Source organism: Lontra canadensis, unplaced genomic scaffold (genome assembly GCF_010015895.1).
Source record: "Lontra canadensis isolate GAN:19392208 unplaced genomic scaffold, GSC_riverotter_1.0 scaffold88, whole genome shotgun sequence".
NCBI classification, from domain to species: domain Eukaryota; kingdom Metazoa; phylum Chordata; class Mammalia; order Carnivora; family Mustelidae; genus Lontra; species Lontra canadensis.
The window spans coordinates 142401-162006 of NW_022631082.1; the positions used below are offsets into that span (position 1 = coordinate 142401).

General features: G+C 57.3%; 1 protein-coding gene and 1 non-coding gene across 2 annotated transcripts; both read right to left on the reverse strand.

The window, feature by feature from the left end:
* Window positions 1–1934: 1934 nt before the first annotated feature.
* Window positions 1935–10328, reverse strand: TLE5 (TLE family member 5, transcriptional modulator). The gene is made up of 7 exons (XM_032883516.1): window positions 10177–10328; window positions 9002–9099; window positions 6201–6264; window positions 4894–4938; window positions 4335–4397; window positions 2992–3066; window positions 1935–2907 (listed from the first exon to the last, which is right to left on the reverse strand). Exons 1-7 carry the CDS (start codon window positions 10201–10203, stop codon window positions 2686–2688), a joined length of 594 nt encoding a protein of 197 aa, XP_032739407.1. The 5' UTR covers window positions 10204–10328; the 3' UTR covers window positions 1935–2685.
* A 7112-nt stretch (window positions 10329–17440) lies between these two features.
* On the reverse strand, window positions 17441–17547 carry LOC116854221. The gene has a single exon (XR_004380114.1). It is a non-coding gene; the product is annotated as a U6 spliceosomal RNA (small nuclear RNA).
* Window positions 17548–19606: the final 2059 nt, after the last annotated feature.

A 19606-nucleotide genomic window follows, 5' to 3' on the forward strand; every position in this document is an offset into this window, starting at 1 on the left:
AAATAGTCTTTTAAAAAAATTAAATAAATCAAGTTTGGAGGCCTGGTGCCCGCAGCCATCATGTGACATACGGGACCTGGGTGGAGGGATCACGGACCCCTGCTGGGGAGGAGTTGAGGAAAGTGACATCTGGAAGTCTTGGAAGCTTACTACTCTGGGGAGGGGAGAAAAAGAGAGAGAGAGAGAGAGAGAGAGAGAGAACACTGTTCCAGATAGAGGGAACAGCATATGCAAAGCCCTCCAAGCAAGGAACAGCAAGATGTTTCAGTCTGGAGTCATTGGAGGGGTAAGAAGCAGGACCACTGCCATGGACACCCCCCAAATCCACTGTGTAGGATTTTTAAATTGTGAAATATAACACACCAAAGAGGGTGCACATTGCAAGTGAACCACGGGATGATTAAAGACTGAACAACACACTCAGCAGCCCCCGAGTTAGGAAACCCAACATGCACGGCAGTCTGGTGTGAAGCCCCCTCTGCCCCTCCCCCTTCCTCTCCAAGGGTGACCCCATGACACTATAGGGCTCTTGGGCTTGATTTTGTTCCTTATATAAATGGAATCACTCAGCAGGTACGCTTTCGTCTCCGGCTTCTTTGGGTCAGCGAGCCATGGACACAATGGCGAGATGCGGTGTTGAGCAGAGCGGTGCCTCCCTCTTTTTCGAGGCTGCGTAGTTTTCCAGGCCTGCCATTCTGCTGTTGATGGGCGGTGTGTGGTTTCCGGTGGGAGGAAGTCGGGAGGAAGGACAGCAGCTCTGAGCACACTTGTCCTGTGCCTTTGTGGAGGAGGGGCACGGTGGCTCTGGGGGGTGGACCCAGGAGGGGAAGCACTGGGTGCCAGACAGCCTTCCAAGAGGGTGTGACAGTTGGCGGTGTAAGTTTTTACTCCGAGTGTCCTGGGTGAGTTCTGGTTTTTGGCCCAAGGATAACGGCTAGGCAGGGAGGGACCCCATCACACGGGCCTTTTTAGAGCTACTGTTGCCATGGAGGTGGGGTGGGGTGGGGTGGGACCCAGTGGGAGGCTGGTGGGACCCACCCAGTCATGCTCCCCCCTCCTCTTCCCCTGTGAGCCATTTCCCCAGAGGGAAGCACTCCATCCCCACACCCCTGTGCCCTGGGTCCACCTTGAGAAGCCACTAGATTTTGGGGGCAGGGCAGGTGAGAATTTCTTGACTTTAGCAGAAGTCCCCAGGTGCCCAGGTCCTTGAGGGTAAGGAATCCCTTGTTGTTGGGCCCCGCCTCATTCTCAGCCTGGCCCCATATCCTGGTGGGCAGCCTGAGGCATCTTGGCCCAGTGCCAGGCTCACTGGGGGACTCTCCTTTCCTTCTGGCTCCCCCAGGTGGCCCAGCTGGGCTGTGGCAGGGAGACCACCAAGAGGTCCTCCAAGGGTCAGGTTCAGCTGGGGGTGGGGGGTGGTCTGTGTTCTCAGATCTGGATGGATTCTGCAGTGTTAAAATCTTCTAAGGAAAGAGGCCACTTGGAAGCCCTCTGGCCTGGCAACCAGAGATCAGCTCTGCTCAGCTGCATGCACCTGGGCCTGGCTGTGTGACCTGGAGCTTCCAGGAGACCCTCTCTGGTCTGTGCATCAAGTTGGAGAGACAGACCACGCTGGCAAGCCGGACTCCCACGGGGAGCAAGGAGGATCTCACTATCCCGTCCTGTGAGGAGGAGCTCAGACATGAGGGAAGCCCCCTCCTCCCCTGGGAAGGGGGCACCGCGGCGGCAGCCCGCAACACAGAGGCAGGAACAAGGCAAACCAACCTTCTCACATCTTTATTTGAAAGGCACAGCTAAGCCCACCCTCGATACAGCATTCCCCCTTCTCTCTGCAGCGATCAAACGACTGAACACAACAAAAGCTGACAGTCTAAGAGGCTATATACAGACACAGGTGTGGGTGTTGCTTGTTTTTTTTTTTAAACATTTTTCTGTCTTTTTTTCAATATCCCTTTTCTTAAAAGACAAGCTAGTATACTGGAAAAAGGGGAAAAAAATAAAATAAAAACCAAGACAACTTGAGTACCCTCATCTTTATTCAGGGAGGGGAGAAAGGGAATTCTGGGACGCCCGCCCGCCCGCCACCCCCACCCCTGCTCCTGGCTAGGCTCACTGTCTCCGCCCCCTCTCTGGGAGAGGACAGGTGGGCGTGGGCTCTGGAACTAGCGGAGGAGGTGAGTGAGTGGGGAGGGGCGTGGGGTGCAGGGCGGGAAGGGGCAGCTAGCGGTGGTGTTTGCATGCAGTGCCAGGGTGGGAGGCTGGGGGGCGTGTGCCCTGAGGGGCCTGGCGGCCCTGCGGTCAGGTGCACGTTCGCGGAACGGGGCTGTGCAGGGGTGTTGGGCTTCTTGAGGCTTTGCCGTCTTCTGACCTGGCCTCCCATTTGTGCCTCCAGGCCTCAGCTGGCCTCCTATGTGGAATGAGCGGGCATTCGCCCACTCAGGCTGCAGGGGAGGAGGATGAGGGAGGACGCAGAGGAGAAAGGAGAGGAGTGGGGGAGGCCGGGAGCTGGGGGTGTGAGCGAAGCTAGGGGTGGCGCACGGGCAGGGCTAGGACCCCAGCAGGTGGCTACCATAAATACTACCAAGTTCGGCAGAACCCGAGCTACACTGTCTTGCGCTAAACATTCCTCTCTCTCCCGTGTCTGTCTCCCCTCTGTCCCCCCACCCTCCCTGTCCCCGCCGCCCGCTAATCCGACTTCTCGCCGTCATCCTCCTGGTGGGTGTCCCCGTCATGCCCATTCTTGTCTTCCTTGGAGAGGTGGGCCTGGGAGCCCAGTGCGGACAGCGAGAGCAGGCCGGTGCCGGCGCTGACCGCGGGCAGCGAGGGCGGCTGCAGCCCCACGGGCAGTGGGGTCAGGGGCAAGGCCAGAGCCTGAAGCTGGGACAGCTGATGGGCTTGGAGCTGCTGCTGCAGGGCAGATGGGAGGGAAGCATGAGCTGCCTGGGCCGCCCATCCAAGACCCAAGACCCAAGGCCCAAGACGCAAACATACCCGGATGATGGAGTTCAGCTCAGGAGCGGTGACCTGCTTAGCTCTCTCGATGGCTCCCAAGACCTGCTGCTGGTGCTGGAGGAGGGATGGGGTAAAGAGAGGAGCCAGGAGCTATATGCCCTGATCTCTGAGGGTTTGAGGCACAGAGCCCAGGGAAAGGCACCCCCCCACTGTGGCTTTCCATCCCACCAGAAAACCCCTCCCTCCAGCCACTTCTGTTCACCAAGCCAGATTCACAGAAGACTCAGAGGGACTGGTGCCAGATACTTAAGAAAACGCCATTGTGCGAGTCTGAGAGAAACCCTGGACCATGACCTATTCAATACCAAGTGCAAAGAAGTAAATGTACAGTGCACAACCTGGCCAACTGTACAGGGAAGTCTTGATCCTAAGAGCTTACAGATTGTGCTGAGATTTGCTAATCTAAGCTCCTCTCCTACTACAGCTGGGGAAGGCCCAGTGGATTCTGGCAGTATAGGGATAAGAGTTTAGGTTCAGGACAGTCCCTCCTGAGGCAATCTGCCACCCACACCCCAGCCCTCCCTATGAGTCCATCTCTCCTGCCCTCAGATGCCAGACTCTGCTAATCTCCCTTTTCGCCTTGCCTTCCAGGAAGCCCCTGTCATGAAAGGAAAGCACAAGTCTAGGTCTTCAGGGCCCCCAAACCCCCCTTCTCTAGGGTTTTCATAGTGTCCTTCTGGGCATGCAGGTCACCCGCAAGGATGCCAAGATAAAGTCAGGGATTAAAGAGGAAAGGATGAATAATAGACAGGAAACCTGGCGGAGGGCAGGAATTACAGAGCGGGGAATGCGGAGTGGACCTCATACCAAGTCTCAAAATCCCAAAAAACAAAGCAAAGCTCGGCACGTGGTTCCCCAGGGCACACGTGTCCCCATGGTCTGTGTTGCACCTGCATGTGTCTGTCTGTCCGTCTGCAGACACAAGCTGAGCACCCTCCCCACACACCTGGCCTCTGGTTTCTGGCCTAAGGTGGCTCACAGGGCCTGGCAGGCAAACCTCGGGAGGGTAAAAGGCAGAATCCAGAAGGGGGAAAATAAAATCTCAGTACTGTCTTGGGCATATCTGACATTTTTACCTGTGAAATGACTCACTCAGGCTGGGAACTCTGCAGCAGAGTGAGGCCCCCTCCCTCCAGCACCCTGAACCCCTGGGGTTTCTCCAACCTGGGGATTCTTCTGTGTCTGGAAGGTCCACAGAGTGGAGGTGTGTGCCCTGGGCATCCAGAAGCTGCTGGGGGGGCGGTGGAAGGGGGAGACAGGCCCTGGGGCAAGTTCATGGTCCAACTACCTCCTCCTCCCGGCAGCCCCAGGGCGCCACTCACCTCTTGGGAAAGGTAGGGTAGGACCTGGGCACAAATCCCATTCAGCCTCTTGACGATTTCAGCCTGTAACACACACGGGCCTCAGCCCAGGGCCGCAGCGGGGGCAGGTGCAGACCCGCCCCGGGAGGCCTGTGAGGTGCTCCCTCGGAGGAGGCCAACTCAGCCCAGGGTCAGACCAACACCTGGAGCCCACGGGCACTGGGTCAGCAGCCAAGGTGGGATCCGAGGCCAGCTCTCAGCCCCACAGCTAAGAGGGTAGGCTTGCGGGTGGTAGGGAGGTGGCGGGCAAAGGAAGGCCAGAGGGAGAGGAGCAATCCGGGGGCTGGCATGTCCCCCCCACCACTGCCAGAAAGGGGAGTAAGCGGGTAGGAAAGGTCTTGGCCTCCCACCTTAGGGAGAAACCTCCCAGGGAGGCCTGAGAAGGAACAGGGGGAGGGGCTGGGAAGGTCACAGGATCAGGTGTGGAGGCCTGATTAGACTTGGGGCACAGCCAAGGGGCCGGGCCCACCTGTCTGGGCCTGCAGAAGCGGGGGGGGGGGGGGGGGGGGGGAGGGAGTACCTGCTTGTGCATCTCAATGTTCAAGCCGTAGGACATCTCATAGTACTGCGTGGTGGAGAGACAGAGAAAGAGAAATGGGGGTGGGCGAAGACTGGGGTGTGTGACAGAGGGACAGAGACACACATGCCTGGGTGGAGGGAGCAGGAGGGCAAGTGGGAGTCCCCCACACCTGGAGCAGGAGCTCGGGCACCTGGTGGGGCTGCATGTGGGGAGCTTTGGGGCCCCAGCCAGGCCTGGTTCCCCTGGTTTCTAGAATAACTATCCAGCCCCCTTTCCAACACACATACATTCCAGGACTCCTAATCTTTTATCTTTATGTGTCTTGTCTGCGGGTGGCCCCAGACTCTGGGGAAGTTTGCCTTCCTGGATATAAATAACCAGGATAAACGAAGCCTGCGGGGTCTGGCTCTGGGGTCAGTAGCCACCCCCCCCCCAACGCCCTAGATCTGACCCTGCCTCCTCCTCTCCTCAAAAGCCCCTCGTAGCTCCCCATCATCCCTGGGGGTGGGGCAGGGGAAGCCAAGTTCATTCCCAGGACTTTCTATGGTTTCTTCTCCTCTGCCCAGCAAGCTCCTACTCATTCTTCAAGACCCTAGCTGCAATGCCCCATCCTCCATGCAGTTGCCCCCCCACCGAACACCCCCATCCTGGGTTGCTCTCTCTGTCCCAGCCCCAGCCCTCCAGAGCTAGGAGGGTCAGCGTCTGGCTCTGCCTCCCCCGAAACCTGGGAGAGCTGGGCTCTGGGCTGGACTGAGGAAGGGGCTTTCTGCTGTAGGAACTGCCACCTGGTGGGTAGAAATCCCAGCAAGGGATTCTGGTATTGCTCACAGGCAGGGTCTCAGATGTCAAGCAAAGAATGCGGGTGTCACCCCTTCCCTCCCTCCAACCTCAAAGGATGTCAGCTTTCTGCCCGATGCCCCCCAACCCTCAGGAGTCCTCCTTCTGAAGCTCGGGCAAGGAGGGGTTAAGGGCTGGGATGCCCGAACTGTGGGGGCAGGGAAGGATCCGGCTCCCCCAGTCAGTTCCTGGCTTTGGCTTACACAGCGGCTGCCTCCTCAGCTGCCAAGGACAGCCGGGGGACCTGGCAGGCCCGGGCTGCAACCCGGTGGTTTGGCACCTGGGCCACTGCCTGGGCCGGCGGCCAGGCCAGCAAGGCGGCCTCGGCCAGGCCCCAGGGGCTCAGCTGAATGGAGAGCAGACCCCGAAGCCTTGTCCATCCCACAGGAGGTGGCCAGGGTTCAGGCAGCTGCCAGGGTTGGAGGAGGGTCAGGGGTCTCCCCTCCCCTCCCCACGGGAGCCCAGCTTACCATCACATAATGACGCTGCATCTCTGACTTCTCGCTGGCCAGCTTGTCACATTCCAGCTTGAGGCTGAAAAAGAACAAGGGGAGAGGGACCAGGGGCCCGTTGTGTGGGGAGGGGGGTTAGGGGGGAGGCACAGAGCTTTGGCGGTGCAGGGGGCCTGGGGGGCGCGGCTCAGGCTTCCTAATAACAGAAATCGGAGAGAACAGGCGGACTCCGGGTCAGCCAGGGACTCAAAGAAAACTCTTCCCTGTCCGGAGACTTGATGAGATCAGTATATTGGTGTCACCCTTATTTCCTGATGATGCAATATGCCCAGAGAGGCTGAGTAACTAGCTCAAGGTCACACAGCCAGCAAGCTGGCTTCCGAGGCCACAGTCCCAATCCCTGGGGAAAACTATCCAGCCAGCGAGGAAGGAACGGAAACCACAGAAGTGGGGAGAGGGTGGAGGGTGGAAGGCTGGCTGGCAGGGCTCTTGGGTAGGAGTCACCAAGAAATCTCCAGGGGGGGTCTGGTCCGTCTCGTAAGCCTTGATTGCACTAGGGGGTAAAAGTTCCCACTGTTGGGAGCCGCAGGCCTCTCTCAGGCAGGGATGAACTTAGGCCATTTCTCAAAGCCTACCAACCCGTGTCCCCAAGGAGAAGGGTAGAGAAAGACCTAGAAAGCTGACAGCACGGACTCAAGCCAGGTGCACTGGATTCAAAGGTCAGCCCGGACCCCTTGATGCTGTGTGGCTCTAAGCAAAACCCTCTACCTCTCTGGGCCTTGGTCTCTGCATCACCAAGTATCAACCTCCTAGGGTCGGGTGGTGAGAAGGAAATGGATTAAGACAAGAAAATCTGGGGATGCCTGGGCAGATCAGTTGTTAAGCCTCTGCCTCTGGCTTAGGTCATGATTCCAGGGTACTGGGATCAAGCCCCTTGTTGGGCTCCCTGCTCAGCAGGAACCCCCACTCTCCCTGTCTCTGTCAAATAATAAAATATTAAAAAAAAAACCAACAAAAAAAAAAAGACAAGAAAATCTTCTGGAACAATGCCTGGTATACAGTAAGCACCCAATAAATGCTTGGTCTTAAAGTCCTCCTAGGGGCCTGGCCCTTCACTCCACCAAGCTGTGACTTGTACGCCCAGAGTCAGAGATGAGCCATAGTTTGTGTTGCTGTGGACCACCCCACCATGAGTTTGTTTTCTCTCATTTTCTTTAAATAACGCTATTTGTTGGGGCGCCTGGGTGGCTCAGTGGGTTAAAGCCTCTGCCTTCGGCTCAGGTCATGATCCCAGAGTCCTGGGATAGAGCCCACATCGCATCGGGCTCTCTGCTCGGCAGGGAGCCTGCTTCTGCCTTTCTGCCTGCCTCTCTGCCTACTTGTGATCTCTATCTGTCAAATAAATAAATAAAATTTTAAAAAATAAATAAATAAAATAAAAAATGCTATTTGTTGACACCATTAGCAAAAAAACAAAACAAAACAAAACAAAAAACCAACCAACCCAATCAGGCACTTTCAGCCCAAACTCTGAATTTCTGGCTCTTCTTGAGGGTCTGGCAAATCTTGGGTGTGCCCCCAATGTGGCAGGACCCCTCACTGTACAGAGAGAAACCCAGGGTCAGTGGATGGAGACCCCAAACTTCAGAGAGGGTGTCTGGCTTCCCCAAAGTCACCCAGCACACGACCGCACTCTGACCTGGAGCTATGGGACTGGACCAGCACCAGCGCTCACTGAGATGGGCCTTGGGCCAGGTTGGGAGGGAAGGATCCCCTTGAGGGGCTCAGAAGAGCCAAGTTTGCCAAGCCAAGTCCCTAACCAACCAGGGGACCAGAACAAAGTTCACGGGGCCTGCCTTTCAACTGCCCGTGCCTCAGTTTCCCTGTCTGAAGAACAGGCACACTAACAGGACAACGAGGAAGACTGATGTCGGTTCAGTATTTAGCGCATGGGGAGCACAGCCAGTACCCCCCAAAAGGTGGGATTTTTGAAAATTTATCTATAAATCTGTATCTTGTTATTTCTCTTTCTTCTCTGGAGAAAACCCAGGATCCTTCTTGGAACACTTTGCTGTTGGCAAACTGAGGTCCCGAGAGGGCCCAAGGCCCGGTGGGGATTTGTGACTGCCCTTCTGATTCCCAGGCACAGCCCCCCGACTCTGTAACAGAGCCTTGAGAATCTGCATTCTTCAACCCAGAGATCGGCTGCAAACCTGAGTCTGCCACTTCTCTGCTGTGCAGCCCCAGAAAATCTCTAACCTCTCTGGGCTTAAATTTCTTTAACCGTGAGATGAAAATAATACCAGGTCCTTCCCCTTAGCTCCAGCACTTGTCAAGACCTTTACAATGCTAGAACCTTAAATTCTGGAGGAAGAGCCGCCTTTGAGAATCTGTTAGGATGCCAGGAACTCCTTCTCCAAAACTAAGCAGAAAGATTTTAACAGGCTACAGAGTGTTTTCTTTTCCGGGTGGGGCGACAAAGGTTCATCCATTCCCCAACTTCTTGGGAGGTCTTTTAACCAAGGGGGACTGGGGGGTGCTGGGGAGAGGAACTCTGAAGCCACACAGATAGTTGAGTCTCTGGGCAAATAATTGTAACTTTTTGCGCCTCAGTGTTCTTACCTGTAAAATGGGCTGTCTTAAGGTCTATGCGAGTTTAATATTAGAACGAGCTCACGACAGGGCCTACCACATAATAGAACCCTCTCTACCTACATTTTTTTCAAATATGAGTATGTAGCTGTAGCCACAACCTTCCCTCCAGGCCTGGGGGGGGCCATCCACCATCCCCCCTGGGGGATCTCTGGGCCCCTGCTCACCTGTGGTACTGAGCCTGCAGCAGCTGAAACTCGTCTTTGATGCGGTCGCAGGAGTCCGAGGTGGTGAATTTGAGTTGCTGGGGTAGGTGAGACGAGCCCTGCGGGGCGGGGGAGCGACCCCGGTCAGGGCCAGGCGGGGCGGGGCGACCCCCAAGGCAGCGGCCAGTCGGCGCAGCTGCAGCGCGGGCCCCCCCCCTCGCCCCACTTCCCGGGCCCGTGTTTACAGCCCCTGGCGCGGACCCCGCCCTCGCTTCCTGCCCCCGCCTCTCCCGGGGGAAGGCGAGGGGGTGGGTGCGCCCGGAGCCGCCTCGTTCCCCGCCACCCCCAGGCTGTGGGGGTGCGTTTTAAGGTCCGCCCTTGGTGGGGGGCAGCGTGCGCCCTCTACCGCCCCTCCAAAGCGCGGGGGGGGTGCACATCCGAGAACCCCAAGTGCCTCTACGAGGGGGGAGAAGGCGTCCTAGAGTCCCCCTCCCCAAGTTGGTGGGGGCGCAAGGCCTCCCCGCAAAGTCGCTTTGGGGAATGATCCTCTCCCAGCGCCCCAAATTACCCGGGGGGCCTCCACCCGATTCCCAGCACCCTTCTTCCCGGCCGCGCTCTTCCGGGAGGGGTGCGCCTCGGATCTCCCCCCACTCCCAGGCCCCAAAACCAGCTGCGGTGCTCGAGGTGCCCGGTGGGGCTCCCCGGGTGCCCCAGGCCCGAGGCCAAGGCCGCCCGAGGCCCGGCCTGGCTGGGTTGGGGGGGTAAGCATGCCCCAGGGGCTGGGGGAGGGGGAATCCGGGCCCGGAGCTGGAAGGGACCGGGCCTGGGATCTACGGGGCGAATCCGGGTCGCGAGCTGGGAGAGGGACCGGGACCTACCGGGCGACGGTGGGGGAGAGCCCGGGTGGTGGGGGCGGGGGAGTAGCGCTGGGCCGGGAGCTGGAGGGGACCCGGCCCAGGAGTTGGGGGAGGCGCCGAGTAGGGAGCCGGCGGGTGTGGGGGGGGAATGGCCCGGCTGGGAACTGGGGTGCCAGGCGCCGACCTGGGGGAGGTGCGCGGGGCCCGGACCCGGGCGGGGGGCGGGGAGGAATGGCCCGCACGAGAACTGGGGGTGCCAGGCTGGGACCTAAGGAGGATGCCGGGCCCGGACCTGGGGGTGGGGAGGGTGGGGGCGCCGGGCCGGCGGGCCCCGCTTACCGAATGCCTGCTTTGTGGAAACATCATGTCAGTCGCGGCGGGGGGCGCGGGTTGCGCCCCGGCTGTGCGCCCCGGCTCGGGAGGCTCGGGGCGCCGGGCGGCCGCGCCTTTGTCCCGGCGCCGATCGGCAGCTCCCGGGGCCGCCGCCGCCGCCTCCCGCGCCCGGCCTCGCCCGCTTCCTGCGCCCCCTCCCCGCGCGCCCGGCCCCGGCGCGCCCCGGGCCCCGCTTCCTGCGCGCCCGGCGCCCCTCCCCGCCCCTCCCCGCCGCCCGCCTCCCCGCACGCCCGGCCGCCGCTCCTATTGTCTAATGGCGGCGACGCCGGCAGTGGCCGCGGCCTCGGCTGCGCGGAGGCTCCGGCTCCACCTGCTGCCGCCGCCGCCGCCGCCGCCGCCGCCGCTGCTGCTTCCCGGGCCCCGTGCGCGCCGCCGAGGGGGGCGCGCGCCCGGGGAGGCCTGCGGATCCCCACCCAGCCCGCCTCCCCCGCCGGCCGGCGCGGTGACCTTGGGCACGGCGCGCCCCGCCCCGGGGCCGCGGCCCCTCCCGGCGGGGTGGGCCCGGGCCGCCGCCGGGCCTCGGTTTCCCCATCCGGCAGAGAAAGGGCCCCGCCGCCCCCATCGAAACCGCCGACTCAGTCATGGCGCGACCTGGACGTGTGCCAGGGACATGCTCTGTAACCTTGGCTCGCTGGATGTTTTCTCTCCGAGCCTCGGTTTCCTCTCCTGCAGAAAGGCCGCGGTAACCCCGCCGACCTCGTGGGCGCCGGCCCTTCGACACGCATGGATTGAACGCCTACTGTGTGCCAGGCCCTGCTCCGAGACCTGGGGGTGGCATGGGGGTGGGGGGTATAAAGTCCCAGCCCCCCGGGGCCGAGATGACAGGAGACACACAAATGCACAGCCCAAAATCCCTGGCAGGTTAGCGGGTGGTAACAGCTCTGGGGCAAATGAGGCAGCGCAGAGGTCAAGAGGCCAAGAGGCCTCCTGGACCTGAAGGTGAGAGAGAGCCCCGCCAGGGGTGGGGGCAGGGGAGGCTTAGTCAAGGAGGCAGGGATAGCAAGTGCAAGGGCCCTGAGGCAGCTTGGGGAGCCAGGGCCAGCAGCTTCATGCCTTGGCCCAGGGGGCCTGCACTCAGAAGGGCCTGTGCTTGGGTTCATGACCTGCTCTTGTGGGCTGGAAATTCCTTAGTTTTTGAACAAGGGGTCTGGCGATTTTGTCCTCCATCGGGCCCAGCGAATTCTGTGTCTGGTGCCAGGGGCATGAGCAATGATGCAGGGCTTTGGGGAGTGGGGGGAAACTTGGGCTTTTACTCCAAGAGAGGCAGGGAAGCGGAAGCCCTGGACAGGGCCGGCCAACCGGGATTTTGATAGGATCTGTCTTGCTGCCATGTGGAACACAGGCCCCAAAGAAGCTGGTGAAGGAATGTGCAGTTGACCCGGCAAAGGCTAAAGGCAATCTCTTAATTACCACCACCATCGCCATCAGTATCAGTTCCGCCGCGTGCCTACCCTCCCACCCATGTGTATGACTTCTTTGGGCCTTGGGTTTTCCTGAACTGTGAAACAGAGCGTTAGGACCCCAGACACCTTTCCTGGGCAGACGAAAGGCCGCACAGGAATGAGATGAATAAGCAAAATTTAAGGTTCCTCCTATCCCCCCGCCCCCCCAAAACAAAACCCTTCCAGATAAATGCTACTTGGATGTTTTTTAAAATAAAAATTCCTACAAAAGGGGCACCTGGGTGGCTCAGTGGTTTAAAGCCTCTGCCTTCGGCTCAGGTCATGATCCCAGGATCCTGGGATCGAGCCCCGCATCGGGCTCTCTGCTCAGTGGGGAGCCTGCTTCCTCCTCTCTCTCTCTCTCTCTCTCCGCCTGCCTCTCTGCCTACCTGTGATCTGTCTGTCAAATAAATAAATAAAAATCTTAAAAAAAAAATTCCTACAAAAAATAAAAAATCACTATAAGCAGAATATCAGTGTGTTAAGATGGCATCTGATGGGGCCAGAGATAAGAAGGAAAATGTGGGTCCCCCTCATCCCGATGCCATAAGAAAAAAAAGGAAAACCTTTTTGGAAAGTTCTTCAGTATTTCTATTTGGTTCTGGAACACGCAGGCCCCGCAAATTGTACCAGACAGAGTTCCTGAAGCAGATGGGCTATCAAATTTTGGAGCAAGGCAAAATGAAAATGCAGGGTCTCCTGTTGGAAAGTTATTAGGAATTTAGGAATTTCGAGATGTTGGCAACAGCATTAAACAGAGTTCAGGTTCTGTGGGACAGCATGAGCCCCATGCCACATACCCTTTCTCCTGGGACACCCTTTTTCAGCCTGTGTCTGAGCCTGATGTAGTATTTAGCCATTTGGGGACCAAACACTCCCATTTTCTCAGACCCCAGGCTTGGCTGGCAGTGGCGGAGCTGGACACAAGAGACTGCCCCCACCCCCCGCCCTGCCTAATGTGGGGTCAGGGCTGGGCCTTTCTGCAGGCAGACAAGGCCCAGAATTGTGTCCCGGACCATGAGTAGGATTCAACCAATCAACCTCACATGACTTCACTACATCCCAGGCTCTGCTGTAAGGATTTTAACCTTAGGTATTTGGACCATTGGAAAGACGGGGAAAGGAAGGCACCACAAGGTAAAGACCTGGCCAAAATCACCCAGCTGGAAGGTGAGAGGGCCAGGATGTAAAAGTCACGTCGGGTGCCAGGATGGCTCAGTCAGTTGGGCAGCTGCCTTCGGCTCAGGTCATGATCCCAGGGTCCTGGGGTCGAGTCCCACATCAGGCTCCCTGCTCAGCAAGGGGGGGTCTGCTTCTTCCTCTGCCTCTGCTGCTCCTCCTGCTTGTACTCTCTCTATGTCAAATAAATAAATAAAATCTTAAAAAAAATAAAAGTCAGGTCCTTGGGTCTTTATCCCTGTGTGACGCAGCTCCTCCAGGTAGGGCATGAAGCCAGGGCATAGTGGGGTATGTCGGAGAGGGCCAGGCGGCTTGAGGAAGCAGGACCCTGCATTCTGGACTGAGACGTTGGCTTTTTGAGTGGAGGGAACTAGGGAGCCATGGAAGGTTTTAGAGCAGAGTGTCTCAGTCAGCCTCTGCACATCTGGCATTCTGGCCCGGCTCTTTCTCTGTGAGGACCCATCCTGGGCACTTGGGGTGTTGAGCCGCATCCCCAGCAGCCCCCCCCCACTCCTGGCACGGAGCCCAGTCTTGACAAGCAGAAGCGTGTGCAGACGTCGCTGAGTGTCCCTGGGCGCCAACTCACCCCCAGCTGAGAAGCCCTGGCTTAGAGCAGCACCGAGGGTCTGCCAGGCAAAAGGCACTGCTGGTTGCCAGAATGGAGGAAGGCAAGGCAGGAGGCTGGGAGATGGGGTGGGGCGCCCACACTAGGGTTCAGGAGAGGGGCTAGGCCCGGCTGGGCCACTGCGGGGAGGTGCGGTGGGTGAGCGCAAGGCAGGGAGAGTGCCGCGGCCCAGGATGGAACAGTCTTGACTAGATAATTAATATGGGGGGTTTGGGGCTTCCGAGGACCTTACTGTGTCAGGCAGCATGCCCCTCGGCTCCCGCCACCCCTGACTCAGGGCCTGCATCCTGCTGCCAGGGCCGTATCTGGGAGCAAGGCGGGGCGGGGATCTGTCTCATGGATCCAGCCGTCTGAGACCAGGCTTGCAGCCTGCTTACAAATGAGCGCTGGGCCCCACAGGCTCCGGGGCAGAGCCAGGCACTGGCTGGTGCGTGATGGATGGACTGCAGCGCCATTAATCACAGGCTGGGGAGGAAACAGGTGGCCACCGGCGGCTCGGCTGGGGACCTCCTTCTCGTGGGCCTGGTGGGGCAGGGGCCTCAGCTGTCCGGCTCAGGGTTTGAGCCTCCGGCCTGCCGCAGCCTGGCTTGGTGGCTGGGGGCGGTGTGAGTTGCCCACCCCATGTTTCACCCTCCCTACCCACGCCCACATGGAGCTCTTCCTCCTTCCCTCCCTCCCTAAGTATCTGCTGCACCTTCCGGGTACCCAGTAGGGTTCTAAGTGGAGGTTTAGGGCGCTGACTAGGGAGGAAGAAAATCTCTCCCCCTGCAGAGCTAATAGGTTTTAAAAACTTGACTCAAGTCCTGTCTGTCCTCTGCCTGCAGCCCTCCAGGACTCCAACCTCCCTGGGATAAAAGCCCAAATTCTCCCCGAAGCCCCCAGGACCCTGCTTAAACTGGGCCATCCTCTCCCTATCTTCCTCTCCTCTTCTTTCTCCCTCACTCACTCTGCTCTAGCCGGGCCTCCTTGCTGTGCCTCCAACACGCCAGGCCTGGTCCTGCCCCAGGGCCTTTGCGTGGGCTACTTCCTTTGTTCCAATAGGCATCCCCAAATGTGTTTTGGCCAATTCCTTCTGTGAGGCCTCATTGCGACTTCCTGACTTAATTCTGGCAGGGCTGGGACTAGGGTAAGTGCCCTTCCTGGAGAGGAACTTCCTTCAGGCATAAAGTTTAAGGGGCCACCAAAAATCTCCATCCATGAGACACACTATTTTAGGGCAATCTATTTTTCTTGATTGTGGTAAAATACCCAGAAAATTCACCATTAGAGACATTTAATCCATTCGCCATGTTGTGCAATGATCATCTCTACCTAGTTCCAGAACATTCCATCACCCCAAAAAGAAGCCCCATCCCCATCAGCCATCCCCTCCCCAGCCCCCAGCCCCCACAAGCCCCCTTCCTGTCCGTGGAGGAGCCTGGTCTGGACGTGTCACACACGTGGACTCACACCCCGTGTGGCCTCCTGTGTCTGCTTCCCTCCCTGCGCGTCTCCCATTCCCCCTGCTCCTGGCGGAGAGACCTCCTCCGTGTGGGTGCACAGGCCGTGCTTGTCCGTCCACCAGCTGACGGACACTGGGGCCGTTCCCACTTTGGGGTCCTGTGAATCCTGTGGCTGTTTGTTTCTGTCTTTATGGGGATGAATCATTTCATTTCTCTTGGCTATACATGCAGAAGTGGGATTGTTGGGTCGCCATGGTAATTCTGCTTTCAATACTGAGGACTGGCTCACCTGTTTCCCGCAGGGTGGCCCATCTCCCGCCCTACCCCGCCCCCCAGGCTGGCAGGCAGGGTTAGATTTCTCCACATCTTTGCCAACACTTGCTGTTGTCCTCTTTATTTTTATTTTTAAAAAATGGTTTATTTATTTATTTATTTGACAGAGAGAGTAAGAGAGTACAAGCAGGGGGAGCAGCAGAGAGAGGGAGAAGCAGGGTCCCCGCTGAGCAGGGAGCCCGATGCTGGGCTAGATCCCAGGACCCTGAAATCACGACCTGAGCAGAAGGCAGTCGCTTAACCAAGTGAGCCACCCAGGTGCCACATGTTTTATTTTCATTTAAAAAATATATATATAAATATTTTAAAAATATATATTTAACATATATTAGGGTATATATATTAATATATAAATAATATATAAAAAATAAAATAAATATATATATTTTAAACATATACCTTTAAAAAAAGATTTTATTTATTTATTTGTCAGAGAGAGTGAGCACAGGCAGACAGAGTGGCAGGCAGAGGCGGAGGAAGAAACAGGCTCCCCGCTGAGCAAGGAGCCTGATGTGGGACTCGATCCCAGGACGCTGGGATCAAGACCCGAGCAGAAGGAAGCCACTTAACCAACTGAGCCACCCAGGTGTCCCTAAAATAAATATTTTATTTACTTATTTGTGAGAGAGAGAGAGAGAGAAACCACAAGCAGGGGGAGTGGGAGAGGGAGAAGCAGGCTTCCCACTGAGCAGGGAGCCCAATGCGTGACTCAGTCCCAGGACCCTGGGATCATGATTTCAGCGAAAGGCAGATGCTTGACCAACTGAGCCACCCAGGTGCCCCGTTGTCCTCTTTTATTTTAATTTTTTAAATTTTTCTAAAGGTTTTTATTCATTTATTTGACAGACAGATCACAAGTAGGCAGAGAGGCAGGCAGAGAGATGGGGGGAAGCAGCCTCCCTGCTGAGCAGAGAGCCCGATGCGGGGCTTGATCCCAGGACACTGAGATCATGACCTGAGCTGAAGGCAGAGGCTTAACCCACTGAGGTGCCCCTGTTGTCCTCTTAAAAAAAAAAAAAATACAATAACCATTTTAGTGGGTGTAGAGTGGTATCTCATTGTGGTTTTTACTTGCGTCTGGCAGTATCTGAACAAATCAAAGTTAATGAAGATATGTCCATGATGAACAAAATTTCAAAATCTTATTTATTTTTTTAAAAGATTTTATTTAGTTAGTTATTTGGCAGAGAGAGAGTGGGGAGCAGCAGAGAGAGAGGAGGAAGCAGGCTCCCCGCTGAGCAGAGACCCCGATGCAGGACTCGATCCCAGGACCCTGAGATCATGACCTGAGCCGAAGGCAGAGGCTTCACTGACTAAGCCACCCAGGTGCCCCTTTAACGCTAATTAAGTACCAAAAGCAGGTAAACTGTTCAGATCCATGAGCGACCCCCTGGACCCCAGTGGGTCCAGCTTCACAAATACACTGAGAATCAAGTTGTCCCCGACTCCGTCCCCCCTGGGTCATTGGATCTGTGGTCCACTCTCTGAGCCCAGCTTGTCGCTCCCGCTCTGCTCCTGGTCTGGGCCCTCTCTCCAAGAGCCTACTTCCCTTCGTTGGAGAACGGTATTCGGAAACCGAGAACCAAGAACGGGGAGCCGGGTGATCTCAGACTTCGGGGATTTGCTGTTCCCGGACCTCTCCAGGGAGCAAAGGGGAGTTAACGGGTCCACACACTCCCATTCGCCTCCATCTACGACCTACCTGTCAATCTGTCAATCATCGTTTGATTTTATCTGTTATCCATCATGTGGTTAGGGACCATCTCTCCGGCCACCGGCCACTTACCATATTATCTATTACCCACTGGCCGTCTGTCTGTCCCTCGGCTGTCTGTCTTAGGAAGAGTGAGCTCCCACTGATCACTGCAGTCCCACTGCACAGCCCCAGGATGACTCCTTCCCTCCCTTCTGTGGTCTCACCCCTTCTCCGGCAGGGGGACAAGGCTCAGAGGGAGAGTTTGGAACACAGAGACGAGGTGGTGTCCCTCCCGGGATCCCCTCATAGGTTTCATTACTTTCTTTCCTTTTGACCAAATAACTGATTTTGCCGTGAGATTCTCATGGAGGGAAAACTAAATGAATATTTATTCCGTCCGTTTCTTTATACCATGTATCACAATGGGCCGTTAAGTGAAAAGGTTAAGAAACCTATAATTTTGGGCTTAAATTTTTTTTTGACTTAAATTTTTTAAAATGTGGAACATTTCATGCATCTGCGTGACGTTCCTGTTCAGGGGCCCTGCTGATCTCCCCTGTATCAGTCTGGTGTTAGTGTGTATGCTGCCGAAGAGAGTACCCTGATGTACCTGCAGTGAGACCCAAAGATCTCCCCGTAGTCCCCAAGGCCCCTCAGTACATGGCCCGTCCCCTCCCTGCCTTCCCCTCCTGCCTCTCTCCACCTCACTCACTCTGTTCCAGCCACTTGGATCCCTTCGCTGTTCCTCCAACCCACCAGGTACAGTCTTGCCCCAGGGCCTTTGCACCAGCTGTACCTGCTGTCTGGGAGGCTGTTCCTCTTGAGATCACCTGGCGCACCCACACCTCCTCACACAGCCTGCCGTGAGCCTCCCTAAAATAGCCTGACTTGCATTCAGTCCCCTGTCTCTATTTTTCTTGACAGGAACAGCTAGCTCTGTCTTGACATTTTCCTATATGTGTTTACTGTCTCCTCCAGAAAGTCAGCTCCCCAAGGTGGGGGTTGAAGCTTTTTCATTCCCCGCACAGAGCCTGTCACACAGTAGGTGCTCAGTGAATCTTGATCGATAGAAGATCATCTTCCTCAGGATGAGGCCTCGCAGCAAAGCAGGCTGAGTCTCGGTCAGCCCTGCCATAACCGAGTGCCGCGGCCGGCCTGCTCATCAACCGTAAACTGATTTCTCACCATTCGGAGCCTGGAGAGTTCATGATCAAGGTGCCTGTGGCCGATGAGGTAGGTGGAAAACTCAGTCCCCAGGGGGTTCTGCCTGCAGGACACGTTTGGGCAACATCTGGAGACCTCTGTGGTTGTCACCCTGGTCAGGGCTCCTGGCATGACGAGGGGTGGGGCCCGAGACGCTGTTCGGCCCTCCCGCAGCCTGGTGTGAGCCTCAGAGAGGGATCCTGCCAGGTGTCAGTAGCACTGGGGTGGGGGTCCTTGCTGCTCTAGTGAGAGCCAAATGGCAAACTGAGAGAAGGAGGCCGTGGCGGGGTGGGGGGGGGCTTCTTTCCAGGAGAGTTTATAACAATGGAACTGACCTTGGCTGTGGGCTGGAGGTTGGTGGGGAGTGCTTCCCCCAAAATGAAGGATGTGGGGGTTACATAGGTGACAAGTGATTGGTTGGAAGAGACAGCTTGTGCCAAGGCCCAGGGGCAGCAGGAGGAGCTGGAGGGGAGTGGGCAGGGGCCAGAGAGAGGAGGAGATGGCGTTGGGAGGAGAGGAGGGGACAGGCCACTCAGGAGCTTGGACACTGCATTCATTTGGAGGCTGCTGGGGAGCCACAGAAGGTTTTCAGGTGTCATGAGAGGGCAACATGGTCCCTTTGGCTTTCGAAACCTCCCTCTGGCTGCTTCCAGGAGAGCATGACGCAGGGAGCGGGGTCATCAGGACTTCCGCGGGTCCCTTCCCCCACAAAATACATTAAAGGTGGTGTTTTATGACAGCATTGGTATATACACAGAAGCAACCGTGTATTTCCTCAGATTCTGGAGGAAATGAAAACGTTTTCACAGGCCCCTAAATTCTCATGAGCCCCGGGGACTGCCTAGTGGACCTGTTGGGCCAGCAGGAAGAGCGCCCAGAGAGCAGAGGGGAGCTGGTTGCTGGGGGGGCCGGGGGGAGCACAGGGTACAGGGAAGGGGCCACGGTCATGGAGATTCAGCGTGGTGCTGGGAGGCCCTGACAGGGCTGGCAAGAGGCAGGGTGGCAGGCAGGGACAGACAGACAACAGTCATAATGATAAGGGGGCCTGGGTCTCCTGCGTTCCTGGAGCCGCTCTCAACTTCCCCTCCGTGTGTTAATTCACTCACTAGTAACCCGTTTTGCACATGAGGGCAGTAGAGGAGGCTCAGGGAGAGTGTGGCCCAGCTGGGGGCCACCCCACCTGGTTAGGGGTGGTGGGGGGACATCCAAGCCTCTAGGGCAGCTGTCACCAGCCCGGCTGCCCCTGACAATGACTGGGCTTTGTTTTTGTGCCTCCCCCTTTCCCTGGAGCTTCTGGGGGCACCCTCGGGAGCCAGGCGTTGGCAGGGCCGGATGCTGCTCTTGGGGTGCTTAAGAACCTTTAAAAGGTGTTCCCGGCATTTCCCTGGGGCTGTGCTGTAATTAGGCACAGCGATTAGGAGGCTGCTGCCAGGGGTCTGGTCTCTGGGGACCTGTG